The sequence below is a fragment of the Typopeltis vanoorti genome, chromosome 15 (assembly GCF_054136105.1).
Source record: "Typopeltis vanoorti isolate ZY-2024b chromosome 15, IOZ_Tvanoo_1.0, whole genome shotgun sequence".
Classification (NCBI taxonomy): Eukaryota; Metazoa; Arthropoda; class Arachnida; order Uropygi; family Thelyphonidae; genus Typopeltis; species Typopeltis vanoorti.
The window spans coordinates 66,381,111-66,406,624 of NC_143563.1; the positions used below are offsets into that span (position 1 = coordinate 66,381,111).

Here is a 25,514-nt window from a genome sequence, read left to right on the forward strand (position 1 = left end):
AGAAAACTAGAAAGAAGTAACAGTCATCAGTGGCATGTTTTATAAGTGAATCACTATTAGTTGTAACATTCTTCACTTTATATTCTACTTTACTTAACTGATTATCATTACTTAATATCTTACCTACTTTTCTCTCTCCTTCTGCTGCTTGCTTATCCTTCCTATGCTTCTCGACTATTCTAATTCAAACATTATCTGTCTAATGAACTATTTTAGTGTTGGAATTTCAAATGTTAAATTCATTTTCAATATTCATGATCAACTTCCTGATACATACCTGCAGGGGGAGTACAGAATAATCACAATAGTACTACATGAAAAACTTACACCATTGCTAACTTCCAAACAACAATTTTCCTCCAAATTAATGTTATCTGATTTATATTTCTGTCTTTTAAGGCAGCTAGATCTTCTTCTGAGTCTTTCCTGCCAAAGAACACTTGTTTTGCTAATTTTTCCTCTCCCATTCCATTCTACTTGAATGATCATACCACTTGAGATTAGCTCTACTAACACATTCCTGAATGATAACAATGGCAAGTTCTTTCCTAATATCCTCATTTTTAATGTGATACTGCCATTGATGCCATCCACTAATCTTTCTCAAAACTCTCATATCAGAGGTCTCCAGTCTCTGATTTCATGTCTCAGACCCACAAGTTAAAATTGGTTTCAATGCTGTCTTGTATACAGATAATTTAATGTTTTGCCTAATTTCTTTCTTTCTAATTCCATATCAGTTTACTCAGATGACTTCCCACCATACCAGCTTTACTAATTCTGTTGTCTATTTCCATATTTAATTTACCATCTTCACTAAAAATTGTGCCTAAATAGCTGAAATGTTTTACTTGTTCTACAGGTTCACCATTCAGTATATATGATATATTCAATGTTTTTCTGCCTATTTTCACTTCTTTGTCTTTTTATTGCTGATTTTCATACTAAATTTATTACAACAGTTATTCTATTTAGTCAGGGAATCTTTCAGACTTGTATGATTTATTCATAAGTATACCATCATCTGCATAAAGTAAAGAGCTAAGATTAACATCACCAATTTTGATATCAGATTTAATGCCACATTTCCTTCATAATGTGATCCATATAGATAATGAATAACAGTGGAGATAATGTACACACTTGATTTTTCTTCAAACCATCTTCCTGTACCTCCTTCAATTCTAACTGCTGATTTACTTAAATAGAGACTATGTATTGCTAGAGATAATGTCCCATTTACACCATATAACTGTAGTGTTTTGAAGAGCTTTCCTCTTACCACCTCGTTATATACCTTTATTAGATCCACAAAGCTTAAATACAAATTCTTGTTATATTCCCGAGATTTTTCAGCTATTTGTCTTAAAGTGAAAATATGATTCTGACAACCTCTATTTGGCCTGAATCCAGCTTGTTCATCACTAGGCTTCCCTACCACAATTTTTCTTAGCCATTTCTCAAGTATACTTGCATAAATCTCACCAGGAACACTCAATAAGAAATACATCCAGTTTTATTTTCCTTTTTATAGATGGACACTATAAGAGTTCCAATCATTTGGAATTCGACCACCTAACTAGACCTTCTGAATTATGCAGTGTAGCCAATGTAAAACTTTTATATCTCCATATTTGAGCATTTCTGGCCAAATTTCATCTACTCCAGCTGCCTTTCAACATTTGAAGTTTTTGATTACTTTTTCTACTTCAAGTATAATGTGTTATTGATTGCATCCATGTTGTGAGTTTTCTACTAACATGCTGGCACTGCTCATTTCATTTAGCAGTCTTTCAAAGTAATTACTACAGACATCTAGAATATCTTTATCTTCAGTTTTCATGTCACCTTTATCATTTCTGATTCTTTTTACAATAATTTTCCTTCGTTTCTAAGCTTTTTCAATAACCTCCAGAATATTTTGGTACTTATTTTCCCATTATTTATTTTCTATGTTCTTACCAAAGTTTTCCTATGACTTGTTTCGCTAGTTTTACACAGTGCTTCATTTTCTTACATTTTTCTCTGTATTCTCTAGGAGCACAAGCTGACTTACTTGCTAGGAACTTTCGATATGCATTCTTCTTTTCCTTCACTGCCTCTTTAACTTCCTGAGTCCACCACGGGGGTTCTGATTTTTCTATCCTTACAGACAACCACATGCATCTCTGGCTGGATAAATCAATGTTTATTCAGTATTTGAATCTTCAAGGAAGGCTCTTGTTTTCAAAATCTTTCATTTTTAATTCAATGATGTTTGTGAATTTGAATCTACAGTTCACCTATGAAAGCAGCTGAACATTGATTCATTTTAAAACTTTCTTACACATTCTTCTTTTCAATATGAAATTCAATTTTATCCTACTCAAAACTAAATAGCAATCACTTCCTATTTCTTAATTATTAATTGACTTAAGGAATTCACAACGTACAATAGAATATAAATTAAATAAAATTTTAATATATATTTCCAATATTTCGGCAACGCCACGTTGCCATTTTCAAAGGAACTTACAATAAAGACACATGCACGCAGGCACTACATACAAGAAATGAGGACAAAGCAGGAAGCTATCGTTTCTCCTAAAAGTCCTGATGGTGCCCCCTAGCAGGCTATGCAGCTATTCTTGGCCGTTGGGCTGAAGGTCTCATGATGTATGTCTCCCAAATTTGGGGCAGTCTCATGCAACCAAATTTTTTGAGGTTTGGCATGTTTCTAGGGCTGAGGCTGATTCCATGAAAAGTCATTCAAACTTGAACTTCTACGGTGTATTATTATTATTATTGTTCTGGGCAACTCCAAGGAGTCGACAGACTCATCGAGGGAGGCCCTAACATCATGTCAAGAACAACTCTTCGACATTGACACAGTATCTATCATACCTTGCCTTGAACTCATTCACGGTCGTAGCACCCACAACAGTCTCTGGAAGCTTATTCCACTCATTCACCACTCTCCAAGTAAAAAACCTAGCTTTAACTCCCTTGTCAACCACGCTCTTGCCCAGCTTCCATGATTGGTCCCTAATCCTCCCACCACCAGTCATATTTTCAAAAATATCTTCTGGATCAATCTTATAGAAACCCTTCAGTGATTTGAATGTCTCAATCATATCACCCCTCCTTCGCCTATCGTCCAATCTCTGCAACCCACAAATCTTCAACCTATTCTCATAAGGTTCATTCCACAGACCTGCTATCATCTTGGTCACTCGTCTCTGGATCCTCTCCACTTCCTCCCCATCACGAAGAAACCCTGGTGCCCATAACTGGGCACAGTAGTCCAGATTGGGTCTTATCAAGGCTCGATACAGAGGAACAACAACTTGTTTGTCTCTGCATGTTAAAGTATTTTTCAGAAGCCAAGTGATTTGATGAGCTGATTTAGTCACTTTTGCAATGTGCCCCCCTAAACTTCAATTCCCTATCCACCAACACCCCTAAATCCCTTGTCTCATCAATCTCCTGGAGTACGGTTCCACCAATGCGATATACTGCTGCTATTCTTTTCACCCCAAAGTGCATAACCTTACACTTTGCCACATTAAATAGACATCCATTTTTCCTAGCCCAGTCCTCCAAACTATCCAAATCATCCTGTAAAATTTTCACATCCTGTGCACCCACAATTGCTCTACCCAACTTTGCATCATCAGCAAACAAGTGAACACTTCGCCTCAAATCCTTTCCTATATCATTGATGAACAAATTGAAAAGCAGTGGTCCAAGAACAGAGCCCTGTGGCACACCACTAGTCGCCAGCTGTCTTTTAGACCCCACTCCTGCATAAACCACTCTCTGGTATCTCTCCTTCAACCACCCTCCTATCCATCTCACCAACCCTATATCTATCCCCATGTGCTCCAGTTTACTGATTAGGGTTCCATGTGGTATCTTGTCAAAGGCCTTGGCAAGGTCCAGTAGTATCACTGTAAACCCATTACCCCTATCCAGTTCAGTCGTCACTGTGTTATAAAACGTGAGCAAGTTACTGAGGCATGATCTACCCTTCACAAAGCCATGTTTTCCCCCATACAATATCCAATTTTCATCTATCCAATCCTGTATTCTTTTCTTGCCTAATTTCTCTAAGACCTTGACAATGATTCCTGATATGCTAATTGGTCGGCAATTTACAACAGCAGTCTTGGAACCACCTTTATGCAGTGGAACTATTTTCCAACCCCCTCGGGACTAACCCAGACCCGAGACTCAAATTAAACAAAATGGTCAAGGGTACTGACAATTCTTTAGCTGCTTCTCGTATGACACGAGCTGGTATACCATCCAATCCTACGGATGTATTGACATTGAGGTTATGCAATAGACTGCTCACCTCCACTTCATTCACCACAATTCCCGTATAATCTACTGGTTTATTCGTTTCTGCAATGTCACCACCTGGATGATATATACTTGCAAAGTGCTCACTCAGTAACTCAACTATATCAACTGATTCAGTTACCTCCCTACCATCGGCATTCTTTAAAATCATTCTGCCATGTACATTTTTCCTTTAACTTGCTACATATCTAAAAAAACTGTTTAGGATTCTCTTTAGCCTGCATGGCCAATGTTCTTTCGTAATCCTTTTTTGCTTTTCTTACCACACTCGTTATCCTTCTGGCCTGCGCTTTATACCGTTCATGTGCCTGCAGGTCACCTTTCTCCTTAAATTTCCTCCATAGCTGTTTCTTTTTTTTGCAGCTCAAGCTTAATGGTTATTCATCCATTTAACCCCTACTTGATTTATTATTCGGACTCTAGGTATACAGTCAGCCATTGCTTCATGCAAACAGTTCTTAACTGCCTCCCATGCATTATCAACTTCTAGTCCTTGCAGTTGTACATGCCATGGCACTGAACCAATCAAACTCCTAAGCTTGTCATACTTTCCAGCCCGATAATTCCACATGTACCCTGTCTTAATTGAAAATTCCACACCTTTAGCCACCTCCCTAGTCAAGACCCTATGATCACTCTCACCAATTGGTGGCAACGTGGTCATATTTGTTACAGCCAAATCCTCAGATGTAATTACTAGATCAAGCACTCTCTGACCCCTAGTATTTTCCATTACATGCTGTCGCAGATAGTTATCCCTTAATAACCGCATAAAATCCAATTCCTTCCTCCCGTGTGTCCTCTCCTCACTCCAATCAATGCGACCATAGTTGAAATCTCCCATAATAATTACCCTCCTTCCACTCATTTCTTCTATTTGCTTGTGCATACTGTCACCACCATCTTTTCCATCAACTGGTCTATAGCAGCACCCAATTGTATATTTAGTTCTGCTAGCCACAATCTCACACCAAATGGCCTCAAATATGCTCTTTTCTCTATCCTGCAATTCAACTTCTATTCTCCTTGGCTGTAGCTCATCAGCTATCATCAACAATACTCCTCCCCCATTTTATTCTTCCTGTCATTCCTGAACACACTATACCCATCACATTCAATCCCACTAGCTATATCATCTACAGTCAGCCATGGTTCACTAATACCAATAACCTGTGGTCTGGAAGTGCCAACCATGGCCAAAAACTCTTCCTTCTTGTTCCTAATACTCCTAGCATTAGTGTACATGAATTTAAGAACCCCCCCATTAGCCCCAACCCTACCTTGATGCCTTGTATTAACTATCCCACTCTGATTTGTTGTCCTTATTCGCTCGGGCATATTATATTCATTCATACATTCAACTGCCTCCCTAAGGACTGTATATCCCCCCCCTTAATAAATCTAGTTTCCCTGAATTTGCACATCCATTACATTCAGCAACATTTTCTCAAGTCTCCTTACACCGTAACCATTCAAATGCAAGCCATCCATCTTATATAGATCCTTTCGCCCATCGAACTCACTCCACACATCCACAATTTCCACACCACTTGTCATACATAACCCACGCATAAAGTCATTCGCAATTATGGCACTCCTTTTAAACATTTCACTGTCATACCGTGGCAAAAGACCAATCATTCTAACTCTCTCACTCTTTTCTTTTGCTACCGCAAACAATTCATTCAGGTCTTCTATCATTTCCATTTTATCTCCTTTCAAATCATTCGTACCTGCCACAACAATCATTTCTTTCACCCTTTCCTTTTACTTTCTAATAGACTCAGTTACATCCTTTATGGTCGCACCAGGTTGGTACGATTTTGTCAAATCCTCTACTAACACACCTCGTACTAACGAGTCTCCATACAGCACTCTGCCCTTCATTTTGTTCATGTTCACACTCATACGCCTATTTTTCCTATCATACTTTTTATTATTGGTTGGTTCATTCAGTCGACTTTTGCTCATACGCTCTAGCTGCTGTTTTGCCCTTTGTATCGCACCATTCAACAACACGATCTCACTCATTGCATCTATCTCATCTTTTTTATTCTCTGTAAAACCATTAATACTATCATTCACACTTTCTACATTCACACTCTCACAATTCTCTGGTACAACCTCCGTTTCCTGTCATATCCCTATTTTCTTCATTCTGAAGTTTGACAAAAATATCACACTCACGATCCGAAATACACTTCAATTCCTCATTCTCCCTACATTTTCTACACACATTCACTCCTTTATTATCATCTAATCACACTCTGACCGCACTCCGTAAAGCGTACATTTCGCAGATACACTGAATCATCTCCTTTATATTACCATTCTTGAAAGAAGATGGCGGACCATCATTACTGGCCTCCATTTTCCTTCGTACTGGAGCTATACTTACTAGTAACGTATTTTATCAAATTATAAATTATAAAAACCAAAAACACACAAACAGATGCACTAAAATACGCAAGGCAAACAAAACTACGCAATATTAAAGTAAATTTATCAACAATAACTGAAAATAACGCTTATCTTATCTGGAGCTTTCACGAACACTACAAATCCCTCTAGCGGTGACTTCCCAACATAGATTATGTTATAAAACACTTTAGTACACTAACAAAGCTACAATAATATACTAAAATTACACAATTAAATCTAACAAAATATTAATAAATCAACAAAAATCACAAATCTTTCAGGAGCTCTCCGACAGTACGTCCTTTCACCAGCTAGCCCCGACACCATTATTGTGGCTTTCTTCCACTGTATTCTGTGGCGTATATCCAGAGCATGGTCTGCAAGACGAGCGGCTATACTGGTGAAAACGGGTGTAGTCCTTGTGTTCTGAAATTCTGATATTCGCTGTCCTGCCTGTTTGGCCAAAGTAGGACAGCTTACAGCTGCAAGGGATCTGGTATACACCAGGTAGGGCTAGGGGAAGTGGTTGGTCTTTAGTGGAGCGGATGAGGAATGCCAATTTTCTGTATGGTCTGTCACAAGAGGTCAAATCATGTTTTCTTAAGATTTTGGTAATTTTTTCCGAGGTGCCTCGGATGTAAGGAATGGTGATGGATTTAGAGCCTTTTTGCTCTTCCAAAAGGCTCAACGATGATGTCGTCAGCGCCCTTTGCCTCAGCCGTGATTTTGCAGTCCCCCCGAAAGAAGTGCCGGTGCTCGATGTAATGGTTAACGTCAAACGGGGGATCGGTCACTTACCGTCGGAGGTAGCCAACAACATCAGACTCGACGTAGCCAACATCCTCGCTCACTCTTCGCCTCCAAAAAGTAACTTATCGTATGCCCAACGCATGACTCTCCTGAAACTACGCAAAGATAAAAGTATCGTCATCACCAGAGCGGATAAGGGTAATGCCACAGTCGTTCTTAATACCAGCGAATACAATCGTAAAATGAACATTATCCTCCGCGATCGCGCTACCTACATCCCGCTAGAACACGACCTCACAAAAACACAAGTTAAGAAATTAAAAATCTTACTTAAAAAAGTAACCTCCTGGCCCCCTGACATCACGAAAAAACTTAAACCTTTCCGTTTCCCCCCCCCCCAAATATACAGTTTACCAAAAATCCACAAACCCAATTCCCCACTCAGGCCTATAGTAGATGCCACCAATGCACCTTGTTACAGACTATCTAAACAGCTGGCCAACTCTCTGTCCCCCCTCACCGGAAATTCCACTTCCTATATAAAAAAACTCAACCCACTTTAAAGCCCTCACAGAAAATTTAACCTTGAATAATACAGACATGTTAGGAAGCTTTGATATCTCCTCTTTGTTTACCAATATTCCCTTAACTGACACTTTATCTCTCTTAGAAAACGTTTTTCCCCTCTGACATCTTAGATCTCTTTTCCTTTGCCATCAACTCTGGGTATTTCTCTACAAGCAGATAGAGGGAACCGCCATGGGTTGCCCCCTCTCACCCCCCCTTGCCAATTTCTATATGGAAGATTTCGAAAAACGAGCCACACTCAAACATTCTATCTGACTAAGATATGTAGATGATGTGTTCTCTATTTGGCCTCATGGCCCAGACACGTTAGATTCCTTCCTCAGTCATCTCAATAGCCTACATCCAAGAATTACTATGGAAAAGGAAAAGAACAATTGTTTACTCTTCCTAGACACCTTAGTCACACGCCTGCCTAATGATACACTTGCCTTCACTGTATACAGAAAACCCACACACACAGGCAGATACATTCACAAACTCTCCCACCACCACCCCTCGCAACAATATGGCATCATTAAAACTCTTACCAAGAGAGCCCACAATCTTTGTTCCAGTGGAACCACCCTCACTACTGAGCTTAACCACATACACAGAACTTTCCTCTCCAATGGCTATAGCGAACACAGTATCAAAAAAATAATCAATTCCTCCCCCATTCCCCGTCCCTCTCGTCAACAAGAATTTAAAAATGCCATCACCATACCCTACATCCGTGGCACTTCAGAAAAAATAGCCAAGATACTAAAAAAGTATAACCTACACACAGCGTATAAGCCCTACCGCAAACTTGCTACCCTTATCCGTTCTACGAAAGATCAGCTCCCTCCTCTCTCTCTGCCTGGAGTTTACAAAATACCCTGTTCCTGTAAGCTTGCGTACTTTGGACAGACAGGCAGATCAGCATCCATCCGCCTGGAGGAACACAAGTCGTACATCGTTAAACACAACTTGGCCATTCAGGCTTGGCTGACCATGTTTTGGACACCACCCACAGAGTATCATGGAAGAAAACCACCATGCTCCACCACAGCAAATTCAAGAAAGAGAGACTTTTCTTAGAAGCAGCAGCAGCTCTCAGAAACCAACCAAATCTTAATAAATACGGTTGCATTAAGCTTCCGAAGATTTGGGAAACACTCATCACCAGAGGTCCCACCTTACATTCCAGGCCACCTATGCCTTTAGAGGACGCTCCACCTAGATAGGACTTTAGTGTCACCCACGTGATTGGGCTTAGTATTGTAAGTTTTTGTGTGCATGTTACATTAATTGTTTTTGTAATCCCCCGTAGATGTCCTAGTGACTAGGACGAAATATAGGAAGTATTAAATTCCATTTTAATTCTTTTTGAGTGTTGTAAAAAATCCATTAAACCTCCAACATAAATTACACAATCCTTCTCATCTGTTTCTCAAGTTTACTTGCATAAATCTTACCAGGAACATCTGGAATTTTGTCCCTCTGAAACATTTAGAAAGTGTCCAGGCCTTCTGAACTATGCAATGCAGCCACAGCAAGACTTTTATACTTTCATACTTGAGCATTTCTGTTCGAATATCATCTACTCCAGCTGTTCTTCCAAATTTCATTCTTTTGAAGGCTTTTTCCACTTCACGTATGGATATTATTCCTGATTGCATGCCTGTTGAGTGTTTTTTACCACTGTGCTGTCACTGCTTGTCTCATTTAGCAGTGTCATTCAGCCTTAATTACTAAATGAGACCGTTTGTCTCATTTAGTAATTAAGGTTGAATGACATTTATTCAGCCTTAAGTAATTAACTACTAAATTACTCCTTAATGTATGGAGTAATTTAGTAATTACTCCATACATTAAGGATATCTTTTTCTCCATTTTTCATGTCACCTTTATCATCTCTAATTCCTTTTACAGCACACTCTTTCTCCATTTCTGAGCTTTTTCATCAGCCTCCAGAACATTTTGCCACCTTCCTGATACTAATTTTCTATGTTCTTACCAAAGTCTTCCCATGACTTTTGTTTAGCTAGTTTTACATAGTTCTAGTAGTAAGACTTATACATTGGTTAGACATAACTGGTAATTAATTTACGGAATTAACAATGCATATAAAGTATATTAATTAAAGATAACTTTAATGAATCACTTCTATATTTCGGCAATGTCACATTGCCATCTTCAGGAACATAAAGATATGGTATGTGCACTAAGGAACTAACAAAGCAAATGAGGAAGAAAGTAAGAAACTAATTTTGTTCCTAAAGTCCTAATGGTGCCCTCTTGCGGGCTAATTTGGTAGTCTTGGCAGTTGGGCTGAAGTTCTCATAATGAAAGTCTCCCAAATTTGGGGCAGTTTCATGCACCCAAATTGTTGAGGTTAGGAACGTTTTTTTAGAGCTGCTGAAGATTCTTTGAATAATCTTTCGTATTTAAACTTGCTGCGATGGATTATTTTTGTTTTCTTCCAACGAATTTTATGGTGGGTATCTAAGGCTGCCAGCCCAGAGCGGCAGTACAGCCGCTCTGGGCTGGCAGACCATGCCTTCATTAAATGATTCATTAAAGTTATCTTTAATTAATATACTTTATATGCGTTGTTAATTCCATAAATTAATTACCAGTTTTACATAGTGTTTAGCTTTCTTAGCCATGAGCAAAATGATAGCCTTCTTAATTCTCAACAAATCTTGGCATTCTTTTCATTTTGAGATGATACTTATCATCCACCCATCCAATTACTAACTCTGTACTAATCTCAAATCTGTCCAACCTTAGAATACTGTTCTCATGTTTTGGGATGGTGTGCCAGAAACCTCCCTCAAAATTGTTGAAAATACTGCCTAGACAAGAAGAGTCCAAATGATCAATGCTCCCTCCCTCAGTGACAAACAGTGTGTTTCTGTTTTAAGTCTTTTCTACAGTATGTTCATGGATGTGCTCCACTGAACTGGCATCCATCATTCCTCCATTTTCTGCTAAGCCTGCTGAAACATTAGCAGCAACTGCCCAACATCCTTTAACTGCAAACCCAATAAACTTGCTTACTCTCTTCCTCTTTCAATTCATCTGCTCTATTCTCTGGAACAGCCTTTCTCATGAAGTATTCCCCAACAACCAAAGCCTATAACTTTTCAAAAAAAAACATCTTTTGATATGACTAGTGTGTGATATAGATTCTGCAACTGTATTGTGTGTGTGAGTAGGGGGAAGATATAATTTAAAAATTAATTTAGCGAGACCTAATCATTACAAAGAAATTTCAAACCAAACCATAACACTGTAGTGAAGCAATTGTAGTTGTATTACAATACAAGAAGTTTTTATTTTTAAACCATTGTAGTCTAGCTTCTGTAATCTAAGTATTTAATTATATATTAATTTTTTTGGAGAAAAAAAAATCATTTACTTACTTGGGTATATTTAAATTGCTGTTCCACATCCTTAATCATTGTCTGACAGTCAAGGCAAGTGAATGTTCCAGCAACCAATTCAGGATGAACAGGATGGGTTCTTACTACCTGGCCACTAATACGCAATAAGGAACCAATTTTTGTTGTTGTTAATTCACGTACCCTATAAGACATGCATTAATTTAAGATTAATTTTTTGTAAAGAACAATTACAAAAAAATAGAAGAATCAATAAACCACCATTGGTAAAATTTTGAAATAAATCAACCCCTTTCACAGTTTTTTATTTACTCTAAAATAAAGATATTATCTCCCTTCCTAGTTGGCCATTTTCAAAGAAAAATATTATTTCTGTCAATGCAAATGCATGAAATTTCATAACTAATAAAAAAAAATCATAAGTTGAAATAATCTTTATTACTTAGAACTATTTTAAATTTTTGTATAACTTTTATGTAAAATAACTGAAAATATGGCATTTTACACAGCCCAGAATTATGAAGACAATACCTGGATTCTTCTCTAATACTGCTTCATGCACTTACTCGTGAGAAACTTTTTCTTCTTTGTCTTGCCCTTAATAGGTAATAAAACTGCATGAAATTCTCTTTATTGGTTCTTTATGATTCAATAAACAGAATTTCAGCCAGGTGGATCCTTTAGAAGGATGCATGATAGGAGTGGTCGTTATTTTTACTTTTGCTGCGAGCAGCCATTTTTAAATCACTGACCAACACAATGGCCACAAAGGTATCAATATTTTGACTGCGGCATTGCAATAAACGCAGGAAATAACCATATCGATTTCAAGTTCTTTGGAGATGCAAAGATTCATCTAAAATTGTCTCAGAAGATCTTTATCTTCAGTTTTTATATTACCTTTATCATCTATTAGTAATTGTTACTATATTTTTGAACTTTTTCAACAGCCTCTAAACCATTTTGTTCCTTTTATGACAATTATCTTATATAGACTTGACAATAATTCCATGATGTTGTGTTTAGCTACTGTCATACAAAGCTTAGCTTTCTTACATTTTTCTTCGTATTCTCTCAGGGCGCCTACTGACTTACCTGCTAGGAAGTTTCAATATGCTTTCTTATTTTTCAGGACTGTGTCTAACTTCATAAGTCTATGACTCCACCACGTGTCCCTGACTGAATCAACTAATGTTATCTTAAGAGTTTGCCACAGAGACTCCAAGGTTTGGTTCCCCCCCCGAAAGATTTCTGTAATAATATTTGTACATTTAAGTCTACAATTCACTTCTGAATGCTGCTCGACTTTGATTCTTTTTAAAACTTTCTTACTTATAATTACTTTAGTCATTAAACATCACATTTGCAATTCAATCTCATTATGCACAAATAGATCACTACATCATTGGAAAAAAGACCTAAAGACCATAGCCTGTAAGGAATACACGTATAACTGACTGGCCATATGACTTAATGAGCACTTGGAAAATGAGGATTGCATATTAGTATTCATTGAAAGAAAAAAAAAGAATGGATGACAAAATTGTATTCTACATTGACAAAATAAACATGAATTATGATGGTATAGCATAATCAAATATCATACCAGCTGTGATGTTACCCAGTTAAATAAAGTTCATTCAGCTGTTTTCAAATAAGGAAACCATAAACAATGACTAGATAATCTCAATTTCAACAGAACATTGAAAACAGATACCCATCAATGCAAAAAAGACAGGGGGGAGATATAAGTAGTAAAATAGTTACTAAAATATGACATAATGGGTATCACTAAGGCAAAGAAAACTTAAACAGCCAAAAGTGATTGTGAAAAGAAAGGAGGCATATGGGAGAAATTTATAGATGGAATAACACAGAAAAATTTCAGTGGATTGAAAAATTAAATTTTTGTTTATGCCAGAAATAAAGATGCACAGATAGTGAAGAGAAATTTCTTTGGGTCTTCAGAAAGGGGAATAAACATAAATCAAAAAGACAAACTGGTTATTGTTGGATGCCTGAACAGCAGAATAAGAAATAAAATCAAGACTCATGGAAACATAGTGAAAATTACAGAAAAGAACAGAGGTGGCACTAATGGCAAACACTTGTAAGATTTCAACTTAAGACATGGACATAAAGAACATAAATTCACACTTTATAAAAATGGAAATAAAACTGACAATTAACACAGGAATTTTATTATAAAGTGATCTACATTTATGCATTACTATGCACACATAGTAATGCATAAGTTCATAATCATCAAGTCTTGATATATACCCTCAAAGGCTACTATGACAGCACTACATGATAAGTATATATTATTATTAATCTCCTATCAACAATTTTCCTCCAAATCAGTCTATAACTTGTGAGCACTCCAATATTGTCATATCTAACGTTTTGTGCTTCTAAATCTTCTCGATCCACCTAGATCTTGGTCTTCCTCCGGGTCTTTTCCCTGCCATCACACACCTGTTTTGCTAACCTTTCTTCACCCATTCTATTTAAGTCGCCATACCATTTTAGATTAGCATTGCTCACACATTCTTGAATGATAATGTTAAGTTCCTTCCTAATATATTCATTTTTAATATAATTCTGCCATTGATACCATCTATTTTCACAATCCTAATTTTTCTCAGAACTTTCATATCTATGGTCTCTAGTTCTTTGATCAGATCAAGTTCTTTATTTCTAACCCAACTCTCTGGTGCATAACTTAAAACCAGTTTGAACACTGTCTTATATACTACAAGTTCAGCAGTTTGGCTAATTTCTCTCTTGTTCCATATAAATTTATTCAATTGGCTTTGCTTATTCTGTTGTCTATTTCCAAATTTAATTTGCTGTCTTGACTAAAAACAGTGCTAAAATAGTTGAAATATTTTACTGGTTCTGTAGATTCTCCACTGAGAATGCTGCTGAAGTTTTCAATGTTCCTGCTTATTTTCATAGATTTGGTCTTTTTATGGCCGATTCTCATGCCAAATTTGTTACAGCTGTGACCAGAGACTTGCTGCATGTATTTAGGAGTAAAACCATTTGCATAAAGCAAATAGCTAAGTTTGATATCTCCAATTCTAATATAAGTACTGTGGATGAGCTAAGATAACCTGGAAATCTCATTCTAGAGACCAAAAAGATGATACTTCCCCAAGCCACTTCAGGCACAGTGGTGATTTCACACCAAACAATAAAATTATCTATGAACTAAATGCATCCATGCAAATCTGTGCCACAGCAAAATTAGAACCCACAACATGTTGGCTGGAAACTTGGTAGAAAATTATGAACTCAGTCAACTAGGTGGGACACACTTGAGACACAATGAAGAAAAATTGATGAAGACACAAAACTGATGAAGAACAAGTTGGTCATTGGCCAAACCAATGGTACTAAATATGCATGGTAAAAATCTTGGTGGTATCAAGATTTTTATTTCTTATCAAAACAAAGATGAGAAATAATGAGAATGATGAGAAACAGTTGAGAAATTATGGGAACATTACAAGGATCTCATTTGAAAAGGCTTCATAAGAGAAAAATTGCTCAAAACACTAAATCTGCATGATGCAAATCAATATTTCATCTAATTTTTGCTGGCCCACGTGCACATGAAAAGCATTCTGAGTGCAAGTTTCCAGTCTCAATGTGTGTGTGATAGCCTGTGCTCATAATAGCAGAAGTCATAAGCTGTGCCCCCCTTAATTCACAACATAAGCACACAACTCTATTATCCTTGTCATATTTAAAATTTCACTAGATGCAACTTGCATCTTGTGCTTTGACATTGCGATTTCAACACATTTGTCCAGCTGTTTTAACTTCAACAGTGATTTGCTAATGTAATATTTCTTAATGAAATAAAGAGCCAAAAAGCTTCACTTCAGCGATATAAAAATTATTTAAATTAAGGAAATATTTAATCCCACATTATTTCAAAGCCGAATTTTACATTAGAGTTAATACTAAGAATAGTGATCCTAGCTTTATCCACCTTTACTACGAGTTGCCTGGTATTGTACTACCCAGGTATTTGCTTACGCTTGGACTAACCGAACTTTTATAGCTTGCTATATTCGGCATGAAACTCTTTGATTTCTACCTTAGAGTTTTGTATTCAGCTTTGAAATAATGTGATTTAAATATCCCCTTAATTTAAATAATATTTCTTATATTAATGTTTCCCCCCCCCCCTTTTTTTTTGTCTAGCTAGACCTGTAAAACTGCAATCACTGAATTAATTTGCTTAAATTTATATTTCAATTTTCTGTCCTTTTCAAATTTTCCCAAAACATTTCTATGTTTTAGCTTCACTTCCTATTCTGCTGTTTAGATCTTCAATATCAGTTTTCCTTTTAGGTTACCTTCATTCGCTCTCTCTCGTGAAAACATTTTCATGAGAGAGAGAAAGAGATCTTTTCTTTTCTAATGATAAAAAAAATACAACTTCTTTTATAAAAAACTGAATTTTTCTTCAAGTCTAAAGTCATGTTTAATGGTGAATACTATAGCTATCCCTTCCTTTCCTTGAGCTTCCCCTTTCCAAATAAATTATTTGATGCTTGTTAATTAAAAGGATCTCACTTGTTTTAGTCTTTTTAAGTCTCAGTAATGCAGTTATATAGATATGGTATTTCTGTAATACCATGCATACATATTTCTACAATATTTTTTGATGCCCAGTATAGTTCCTGACAAAAACAGTGCCAGACTTTATATAACTGACTGATGTGACACTCACTAGAACAGTTCCAAATTCACTAGCTTTAGGATTTTAAACTGTTCATTTCTTTTTGAAAAGAAGAAGAAAAAAAAGTGAAAAAATTACTTACTTGTGTCTGGTAGGAACATCTACAAAACTAACATAAAATTCCTTTTCTATATTTACTTCTGCTCTGTCCTTCACAAAATTATAAACAGATCGACACAGATATGGGTATACTCTAAAAGAGAAAAAAAAATCATTAAAACATTATATACCCTGAGAAGCTGCAATAAAATCCACTAGAAATGCTTCAAAATACCAAATATTTGATTTTAAAAAAAATAATAAATAAATATAATTAACACATGATGCATATGAATATCAAACAATACTTTTCTCATATTTTTTTTTGCTTGGACAGTAGACAAATGAGGGAAATGGATCGTCAGAGGCAGTTGTGAGTGCTTGTCAGCAGATGAGCTTAAAGAAGCATGTGAGGTCCGCGTGGTTAGCCTAGTAGCTATGCACTTCGCAACCATATGCCTGGGGAAGAAGTGCCCTAGGTTCGATTCCCGTCGACGACATGAGGAGTTTAAGGATCTTCCTAAGCCATAGCCAAGTAGCCGGTCTTGGGCGTGGACAGCAGGGTTTTTTCTGCCAGTTTATCTGGGGTTTTTCATCCCACAAGCAGGCAGAAAGGCCCGGTGAACACACAGGATACAGCCATAGGATATAGTATGGCAAGGAAGGCAACGGGAAACCACCTTGCTCATAATCATCTCCCAAGTATGACAGGGGATAGATAGATAGAAGCATGTGATAAGTAGTATGTGAATAGTGGTAGGGTAGGCATCCCATGAGTCTTTTAACTCCATGGTGGTACCCATATTATAATAATAGAATAAAATAATGGTCAAAGCTGTATAACTGAGAGGAGACCTCCACATATAGCCTTTAAAGGAATGCGGAGACCCGACCAGGGCTTCTGACCTAATGTCCAATCTTCACCTTCTCGTCATGCACTCTGTTGGGTATCTACCTGGATACTGAACGAACGAGGATGGACTGGCAATTTGGGATTTAGCCAGCCAAATTGTAATTCTATTGGTTAAACCAAAATACAAAATAATGGTACAACATGACAAAATTTCATGCTGGCTGGGGTGTCACCCGGTTAAACAAGGCCCCAGTTGAACAGCGAAAAGTCAGCTACAAATCTGAAAACCCACCCCAACTCAACATCACCAGAGTTAAAGATCGGTACTATCAACATAAGAAGCCTGAATTGCAAAAGAAATGGAGCTAGCTGAGGAATTAGATAAGCACCAGATCGACATAATAGGAGTGACTGAAACAAAAAAGATAAAAACTGGTGAGATCTTTCTGAGCAATAAATACAAAATGTTATATTCAGGCAATGACAATCAAGGAAAAGAAGGAGTAGCCACAGTATTCAACACAAAATACAAGGCTAATCTTCTTGAATGGCAGGCAGTGTCAAGTAGAGTGATTTGGGCAAATATATTTTACCAAATTTTCCCAAAATACAAAAATATTTTGGGAAAATTTGGAGAAGGGAGCAAAGCTAATAATAATGGCAAATACCTGTTGGATTTCTGCTCAGGACATGGACTGGTTATTACTAACACCATGTTCCAACATAAAAATGTGCACAAATTCACATAGAGAGAAGAGGCAAGGAATAAGAAAAGTCTCATTGACTATGTTATTGTTGATAGTGATGTTTTCTCCCTGGTGCAGGACACCAGAGTGTACAGAGGATTTGAAATTGGAAGTGATCACTATTTAGTCTTCAGCAGGATAAAATTAAATTTCATATTGAAAAGAATGACATGTAAGAAAGTTTTAAAGCGAATAAAAGTTGGGCAGCTCTCAGATGTGAACTGTAGACTAAAATACATAAAGATTTTTGAAGGAAAAATGAAAGAGTTTGAGAACAGGAACCAAACCTTGGAGATTCAGTGGCAAGCCTTGAAGAAAACCCTGATTGATTCAGCTAGAGAGGCATGTGGTGAAGTTGTCTGCAAGGATAGAAAAATTAGAACTCCATGGTGGACACAGGAAGTTAAAGAGGCAGTGAAGGAAAAGAAGAAATCATATCAAAAGTTCCTGTCAAATAAGTCAGCTTGTGCTCTCAGAGAATACAGTGACAAATGTAAGAAAGCTAAACACTGTGTAAAACTAGCTAAACAAAAGTCATGGGAGGACTTTAGCAAGAACATAGAAAATAAATATCAAGAAGGTGCCAAAATATTCTGGAGGTTGTTGAAGAAGCTTAGGAATGGAGGAAAGAGTGCTGTAAAAGGAGTTAAGAGATGATAAAGGTGAAATGAAAACGGGAGAAAAAGATATCCTTGAAGTATGGAGTAATTACTTTGAAAATTTGCTAAATGAAACAAGCAGTGATGACAGCACAGTGATAAAAAACACTCACCAGGCATGCAATCAGGAATACATATCCATACTTGAAGTAGAAAAAGTCATCAAAGGTTTGAAATGTGGAAAGGCAGCAGGAGTAGATGATATTCGACCAGAAAGGCTGAAGTATGGTGGTATAAAAGTCTTATAGTGGCTGCACTGCATAGTTCAGAATGCCTGGACAGAGGGACAGATTCCAGATGATTGGAGTAGAGCTTTCATAGTACCCATATATAAAAAGGGAAATAAAACAGAATGTGAGAATTACAGAGGTATATCCCTATTGAGTGTTCCTGGTAAAATATATGCAAGTATAATTGAGAAACGGTTGAGAAGAATTGTGGAAGAAAAGCTTGGTGAAGAACAAGCTGTATTCAGGTCAAATAGAGGCTGTCAGGATCAGATCTTCACTTTACGACAAATAGTGGAAAAATCGTGGGAATATAACAAAGATCTGTATTTAAGTTTTGTCGATTTGGAAAAGGCATATGACAAGGTGCCAAGAGAGAAGCTATTCAATACGCTACAGTTATATGGTGTCAATGGGGCATTATATCAAGCAATACTTAGTCTTTATTTGAGTTGGAAGTCAGCAGTTAGAATTGAAGGAAGTACAGGAAGGTGGTTTAATGTTAAATCTGGTGTGAGACAAGGATGTACCCCTCTGTTATTCATTATCTATATGGATCACATTATGAAGGAAAGTGGTATTAAACAGGATATCAAAATTGGAGATGTTAATGTCAGCTCTTTGCTTTATGCAGACGATGTTATACTTCTAAATAAATCCGCTACAAATCTGCAAGATTCTCTGAATATACTGAATAGCATTGTAATAGATATGGTAGGAAGGTCAGCAATAAAAAGACAAAGACAAGGAAAATAGGCAGAATCATTGGAAATGTCAACTGTGTTGTGAATGGAGAACCTGTGGAACAAGTAAAACATTTCAGCTACTTAGGCACGATTTTTAGTGAAGATGGTAAATTAAATATGGAAATAGACAACAGAATCAAGAAAGCTGGTATGGTAGAAAGTCAATTGAATAAATTCATATGGAATAAGAGAGAAATTAGTCGGAACACTAAATTAGCTGTATACAAGACAGTGTTCAAACCAGTTTTAACTTATGGATCTGAGAGCTGGGTTAGAAGTAAAACACTTGACCAAAGACTAGAGACAGCAGATATGAGAGTCCGGAGAAAGATTAGAGGTGTGAACAGATGGCATCAATGGCAATATCATATTACAAACGAGAATATTAGGAAAGAACTTGACATTGTCAGCATCCAGGAATGCATTAGCAGAGTTAATCTAAGGTGGTATGGTCACTTAAACAGAATGAGCGAGGAAAGATTAGCAAAACAAGTGTTCTCTGCCAAGTTGGCAGGAAAACGACCCAGAGGAAGACCAAGATATAGGCGGATTGATACGGTACAAAGTGACTTAGACGACAGAAATATAAAATCTGGTAATGTTGGAGTCTTGACATGTAACAGACTGATTTGGAGGAAAATTGTAGATAGGAAGTTAGTAATGACGTAAATTTTTCATGTAGTACTATCATATCCTGTACACCCCCTTGAGGGTACATGGCAGGAATTTAATGATGATGAATAAAATAACATAATACAGACTTTATAAAAAGATGATACTGTATATATTTTACACATTTTGTTGCATACATTTTTTATAAGCCTGTTAATCTTTAGATAAAATATGTTCTTTAATTTATAAATAAATAAGTTGATGTCCTCAGCCTCCAAAAAACTTGGTGTCCACTTCTATTCAAGATACCATTTCTTCCCTCTACGACTCCTGACAATATATAAATCCCAAACTCATCCAACCTCAGAATACCCTTTTCATATTGGTGGGGATGCAACATCAAAAAAACATCCCTAAAAATGCCTGATGTATCAAGAAGCAAGCAGTCTAATAACTAGACGATCCTTCTCTAATAGATGCATTCCAATTATTTTTCCTGTCTTATGCCTTTTCTATAAATAATTTCATGGACACTGCTTCACCAGACTGATCCCTCCACTTTCCTCTAAGCACATAAATATACAAGCAGCTTCCCAGTCAACATTACAAAATTCAAGTTCACACTTACTGAATCAACTTTTCTTATCACAACCTCCTCCATTCCATCTACTTGATTTTTTAGAATAGCTTTCCTCGCAAAACAAGCCTTAAAATACAAGCCATTAGGAAAAAGAAAACCAGGACGTCCTCTTAAACGATGACTTCTAAGGCTGGACAGGCCATGTTAGGCCTAAATCCTTGATACGCATGATGATGAGCAGCTTTCCTCGCACTATTTCCCTTGAAGACTGGCCTCCGATTAACATCCCTTCTAAGATAAGGAAGCAAATGTGCAAGTGATGATGATGTCTTCTGAGCAACAGGTAGGTTATACAAAAATGAAGTCAACTGAAAATATAGCTGTATATTAATTTAGCCATGATAACTTAAAACTGCCTGTGGCTTTATAAGTTTCTTAATATCATTACGATTGTCTGCACTGATTTTTGTACTGTACTTTTGACATCTTGGTAGTGTCAAACTTAAAATTTTTAAAAATCACATGGTACTGATGTACTGTTTTGTTAATATCACAACAATAAAAACACACTTCATTAGTGTGTCATCTTTGACGGTGAGCAGGAGACAGTCCCCTGTGTGGATGTGTGATGGCTCCAGCCATGAAAGTAGCTTAGAGAGAATGCTGCTCCCAGCTGTTCAAGAGACAAATCAGAAGGTTCCTTCTTTCACTTTACTATTTGACAACACAGCCCTGTTGTCTCATGTGTGTGTGTGTGTGTGTGTGTGGATGGTGGGGAGCGATATAATAAATTTAGTAAACTATTAAAGTGGAGTAAAATTGAAAAACCATCATCATTAAAGATATTCCTAAACTATCAATAATTCTGAAACAAATCAGTAGCCTATATTCCTGCACACTTTTTTTCTAAATTCAAAAGAAATAAATGAAAATGTAAGAAACTCTCATTTCATCATAACTTTTATTTACTGTCAACCAAATAACAGAATCAGAAAAAGGTGGATGTTCGCACTAAAATGATAACCACAATCTCTCTCTCTCTCTCAGAAGTAAAAAATACCACGATCCTGAATTACACTTTCCTCTATGAAAATATGAATTTCACATCATCTTTTATTTACTTATGTAAATAAAGGATGGCGGCAACAAAATATTTATACAAGGTTCTTTCAAAAATCATACAATCCAACACATATGTAATATTTTACCGTGATTAGACACTCAGTGTGTGAGTTATCACAACAGCTGAATATTAAAGGAACACGTCTCAAGTGTTGGAAGTGACTACATTCTTCCTGCAAGCATAATGCTACAGGCTGGAAAAATGCACATACAGTATTTGCAGATATAAGGCGCAAGGTCAACATTAACATGTTTCATATGACTGTTCTGAATGCTTTGCTTTAATGTTCTAATTCAATCAAGCCATTCAGATCTCTAGCACTGCTAGAGAATATTCTTGGTGTCACCAACCATTACCTCACAAGTACTGGTTGGTGCCACCACACCTGGAGATCATTGTAAACAAAATTTCTTACTTATTGCAGGGGTTCCAAAGAATTTGTTTAGTATTGTTCTGTCTTGCTACAACCAAGTATTACAGGCAATAATCGCCAACGTGACAATAAACCAATCAGTGATGTTGGTTAATCATTAATTATAGTGACAGAAAACTGTAATTTTCTAGCAATAATTAATGATTAAAAAGATATCAAAATAGGATTTGAAATAGAAAGTGATCACTATTGAACTCACCATAGAGTTCTGATTTTTCTCAGAAAGTTAAAGAGCATGTGAAAGAAAGAAGAAAGCATATTGAAAATACCTAGCAGTAAATTAGCTTGTGCTCTTAAAGAATACAGAGAAAAATGTAAGAAAGCGAACCACTGTGTAAAACTAGCTAAACAAAAGTCATAGGAAGACTTTGGTAAGAATACAGAAAATAAATAAAGAGAAGGTGGCAAAATATTCTGGAGGCTATTGAAAAAAGCTTAGAAACAAAGGAAAATTACCATAAAAAGAATCATTAATGATAAAGGTGACATGAAAACTGAAGATAAAAATATTCTAGATGTCTGGAGTAATGTCACCTTTACTTTACTTTGAAAGACTGTAAATGAAACGAGCAGTGTCAGCATGATAGTAGAAAACATCCAGCAGGAATGCAATCAAGAACACATATCCATACTTGAAATAAAAAAAGTAATCAAAAACCTGAAATGTGAAAAAGCAGCTGGAGTAAATGAAATGTGGCCAGAAATGCTCAAATATGGAGGCATATAAAAGTTTTACAGTGGCTACAATGCATAATTCAGAAGGCCTGGTCAGAGGGTCAAATTTCAGTTGAATGGAACTCTCATAGTGCCCATCTATAGAAAGGGAAATAAAACTGAATGCAAGAATTACAGAGGTATTTCCTTACTGATGCTCCTGGTAAGATTTATTTAAGTATACTTGAGTTGAGAAATGGCTAAGAAAAATTGTGTAGGGAAATTTGTTGAAGAACAAGCTGGATTCAGGCCAAATAGAGGTGTCAAAATCATATTTTCACTTTAAGACAAATAGTTGAGAAATCTTGGGAATATAACAAGGATTTGTATTTAAGTTTTGTGAATCTGGAAAGGGCATATGACAAGGTAATAAGAGGAAAGTTCTTCAAAATGCTACAGTTATGTGGTGTAAATGGGACATTATCTAGAGCAATACATAGTCTCTATTTAAATAAATCAGCAGATAGAATTGAAGGAGGTACAGGAAGATGGACTGAAGAAAAATCAAGTCTCCGCCAAGGGTGCACATTATCCATATGGATCACATTATGAAGGAAATGTGGCATTAAATCCGATATCAAAATTGGTGACGTTAATCTTAGCTCTTTATTTTATGCAGATGATTTATACTTATGAATAAATCTAGTACAAGTCTGCAAGATTCCCTGCAGTCAAAAATCAAGTCTGCGACAAGGGTACATATTATCTCCACTGTTATTCATTATCTATATGGATCACATTATGAAGGAAATGTGGCATTAAATCCGATATCAAAATTGGTGATGTTAATCTTAGCTCTTTATTTTATGCAGATGATGGTATACTTATGAATAAATCATACAAGTCTGAAAGATTCCCTGACTAAATAGAATAACTGTTGTAATAAATTTAGTATGAAAATCAGCAATAAAAAGACAAAGAAGTGAAAATAGGCAGAAAAACATTGAAAACATCAACTATATACTGAATGGTTAATCTGTAAACAAGTAAAACATTTCAGCTACTTAGGCACGATTTTTAGTGAAGATGGTAAATTAAATATGGAAATAGACAACAGAATGGGCGAGGAAAGATTAGCAAAACAAATGTTCTCTGCCAGGTTGGCAGCAAAACGACCCAGAGGAAGACCAAGATATAGGTGGAGTGATACGGTACAAAGTGCCTTAGACGATAGAAATATAAGATTTGATAATGTTGGAGTCTTGACAAGTAACAGACTGATTTGGAGGAAAATTGTAGATAGGAAGTTAGTAATGATATAATTTTTTCATGTAGTACTATCATATCCTGTACACCCCTTGTGGGTACATGGCAGGAATTTGATGATGACGACAACAGAATTAGTAAAGCTGGTATGGTGGGAAGTCAGCTGAATAATTTTATATGGAATATGAAAGCAATTAGTCAAAATGCTAAGCTGTACACAAGACAGTGTTCAAACCAATTTTAATTTATGGGTCTGAGACATAAAACACTTGATTAAAAATAAAACACTTGATCAAAGACTGGAAGCCTCTGATACGAGAGTTCTGAGAAAGATTAGCAGAGTGAATAGATGGCATCAATGGCAGTATAACATTAAAAATGAGGATATTAGGAAAGAACTTGCCATTGTCAGTTAGCATTCAGAAATGTGTTAATAGAGTTAATCTCAGGTGGTATGGTAGCCAACATGTAGGAAAACTTTTACCTAGGATGGCAGGGAAAAAAACCGAGATATATATGGAGTGATACAGTAAAAAGTGCCTTAAAAGAGAGAAATATAAGATATGGTAATATTGGGGTCTTGACAGATAACAGATTAATTTGGAGGAAAATTGTTGATCAGAAGTCAGTAATGGTGTAACTTCTTCATGTAGTAATATCATAATTATCCTGTACGCACCTGAGGGTACATATCAAGAATTTGATGATGATGATGATATCAAAACATAAAACTAATTAACAGAAATTTTTATTTTTTCTCTCTCTCTCTGTAACAGAGACAGATATCATGTCCATCTAAACATGAATTTTTATCTGATTTGAAAACTAACATTAATTGTTTGCTTTGTCTACAGGTGGTCTGATGATGCTAGTGTAATACTAGAGAAATATTAGCTGTTACAAATAAACTAATTAATTTTGCAGATTGCATTTAATCTGTTAAATTAACCAATAAGTTTTAAAGACTAAACTTGTATCTTTGAGACACACAGCTTTAGTCTTTAACCTTATGAGATGAGCTAACTGAGTATGCACTTTCATACAGTACTTAACGTGAAATATCAATTACAGATAGGATTAACTACCCTATCAGAACATTAAGTTACTATGAAGACATCACTCAGCCATGACAGGCCACTGAGCTGAACACACCAAGGGGAAAGTGATAATTTAACTTGATTCATTTCAACTAATATGCATGAATAATTCTTTAAAAAGACTTGTAGTACATGAGGATGATCATCTTTCAGTAAAGAAATAAGTTTACTGTCCCTTATTTTGATAATGAACTTCAGTAGCTCAGTCAATATCAATGATGCCCTTTGGCTGCAAAGACCTGATGTGAA

The 25,514-nt window shown here is 36.3% G+C and overlaps 1 protein-coding gene across 1 annotated transcript in view; it reads right to left on the reverse strand.

Annotated features, from left to right (window-relative positions):
• Mcm6 (minichromosome maintenance 6) overlaps positions 1-25,514 on the reverse strand; it is a 168,193-nt gene that overhangs the window by 131,004 nt on the left and 11,675 nt on the right. The window contains exons 3-4 of the mRNA XM_090405865.1: positions 16,313-16,423; positions 11,493-11,655 (exon numbers count right to left, since the gene is read on the reverse strand). Of these exons, the coding sequence (XP_090261991.1) occupies positions 11,493-11,655; positions 16,313-16,423 (274 nt within the window). The remainder of the gene's footprint in view (positions 1-11,492; positions 11,656-16,312; positions 16,424-25,514) is intronic.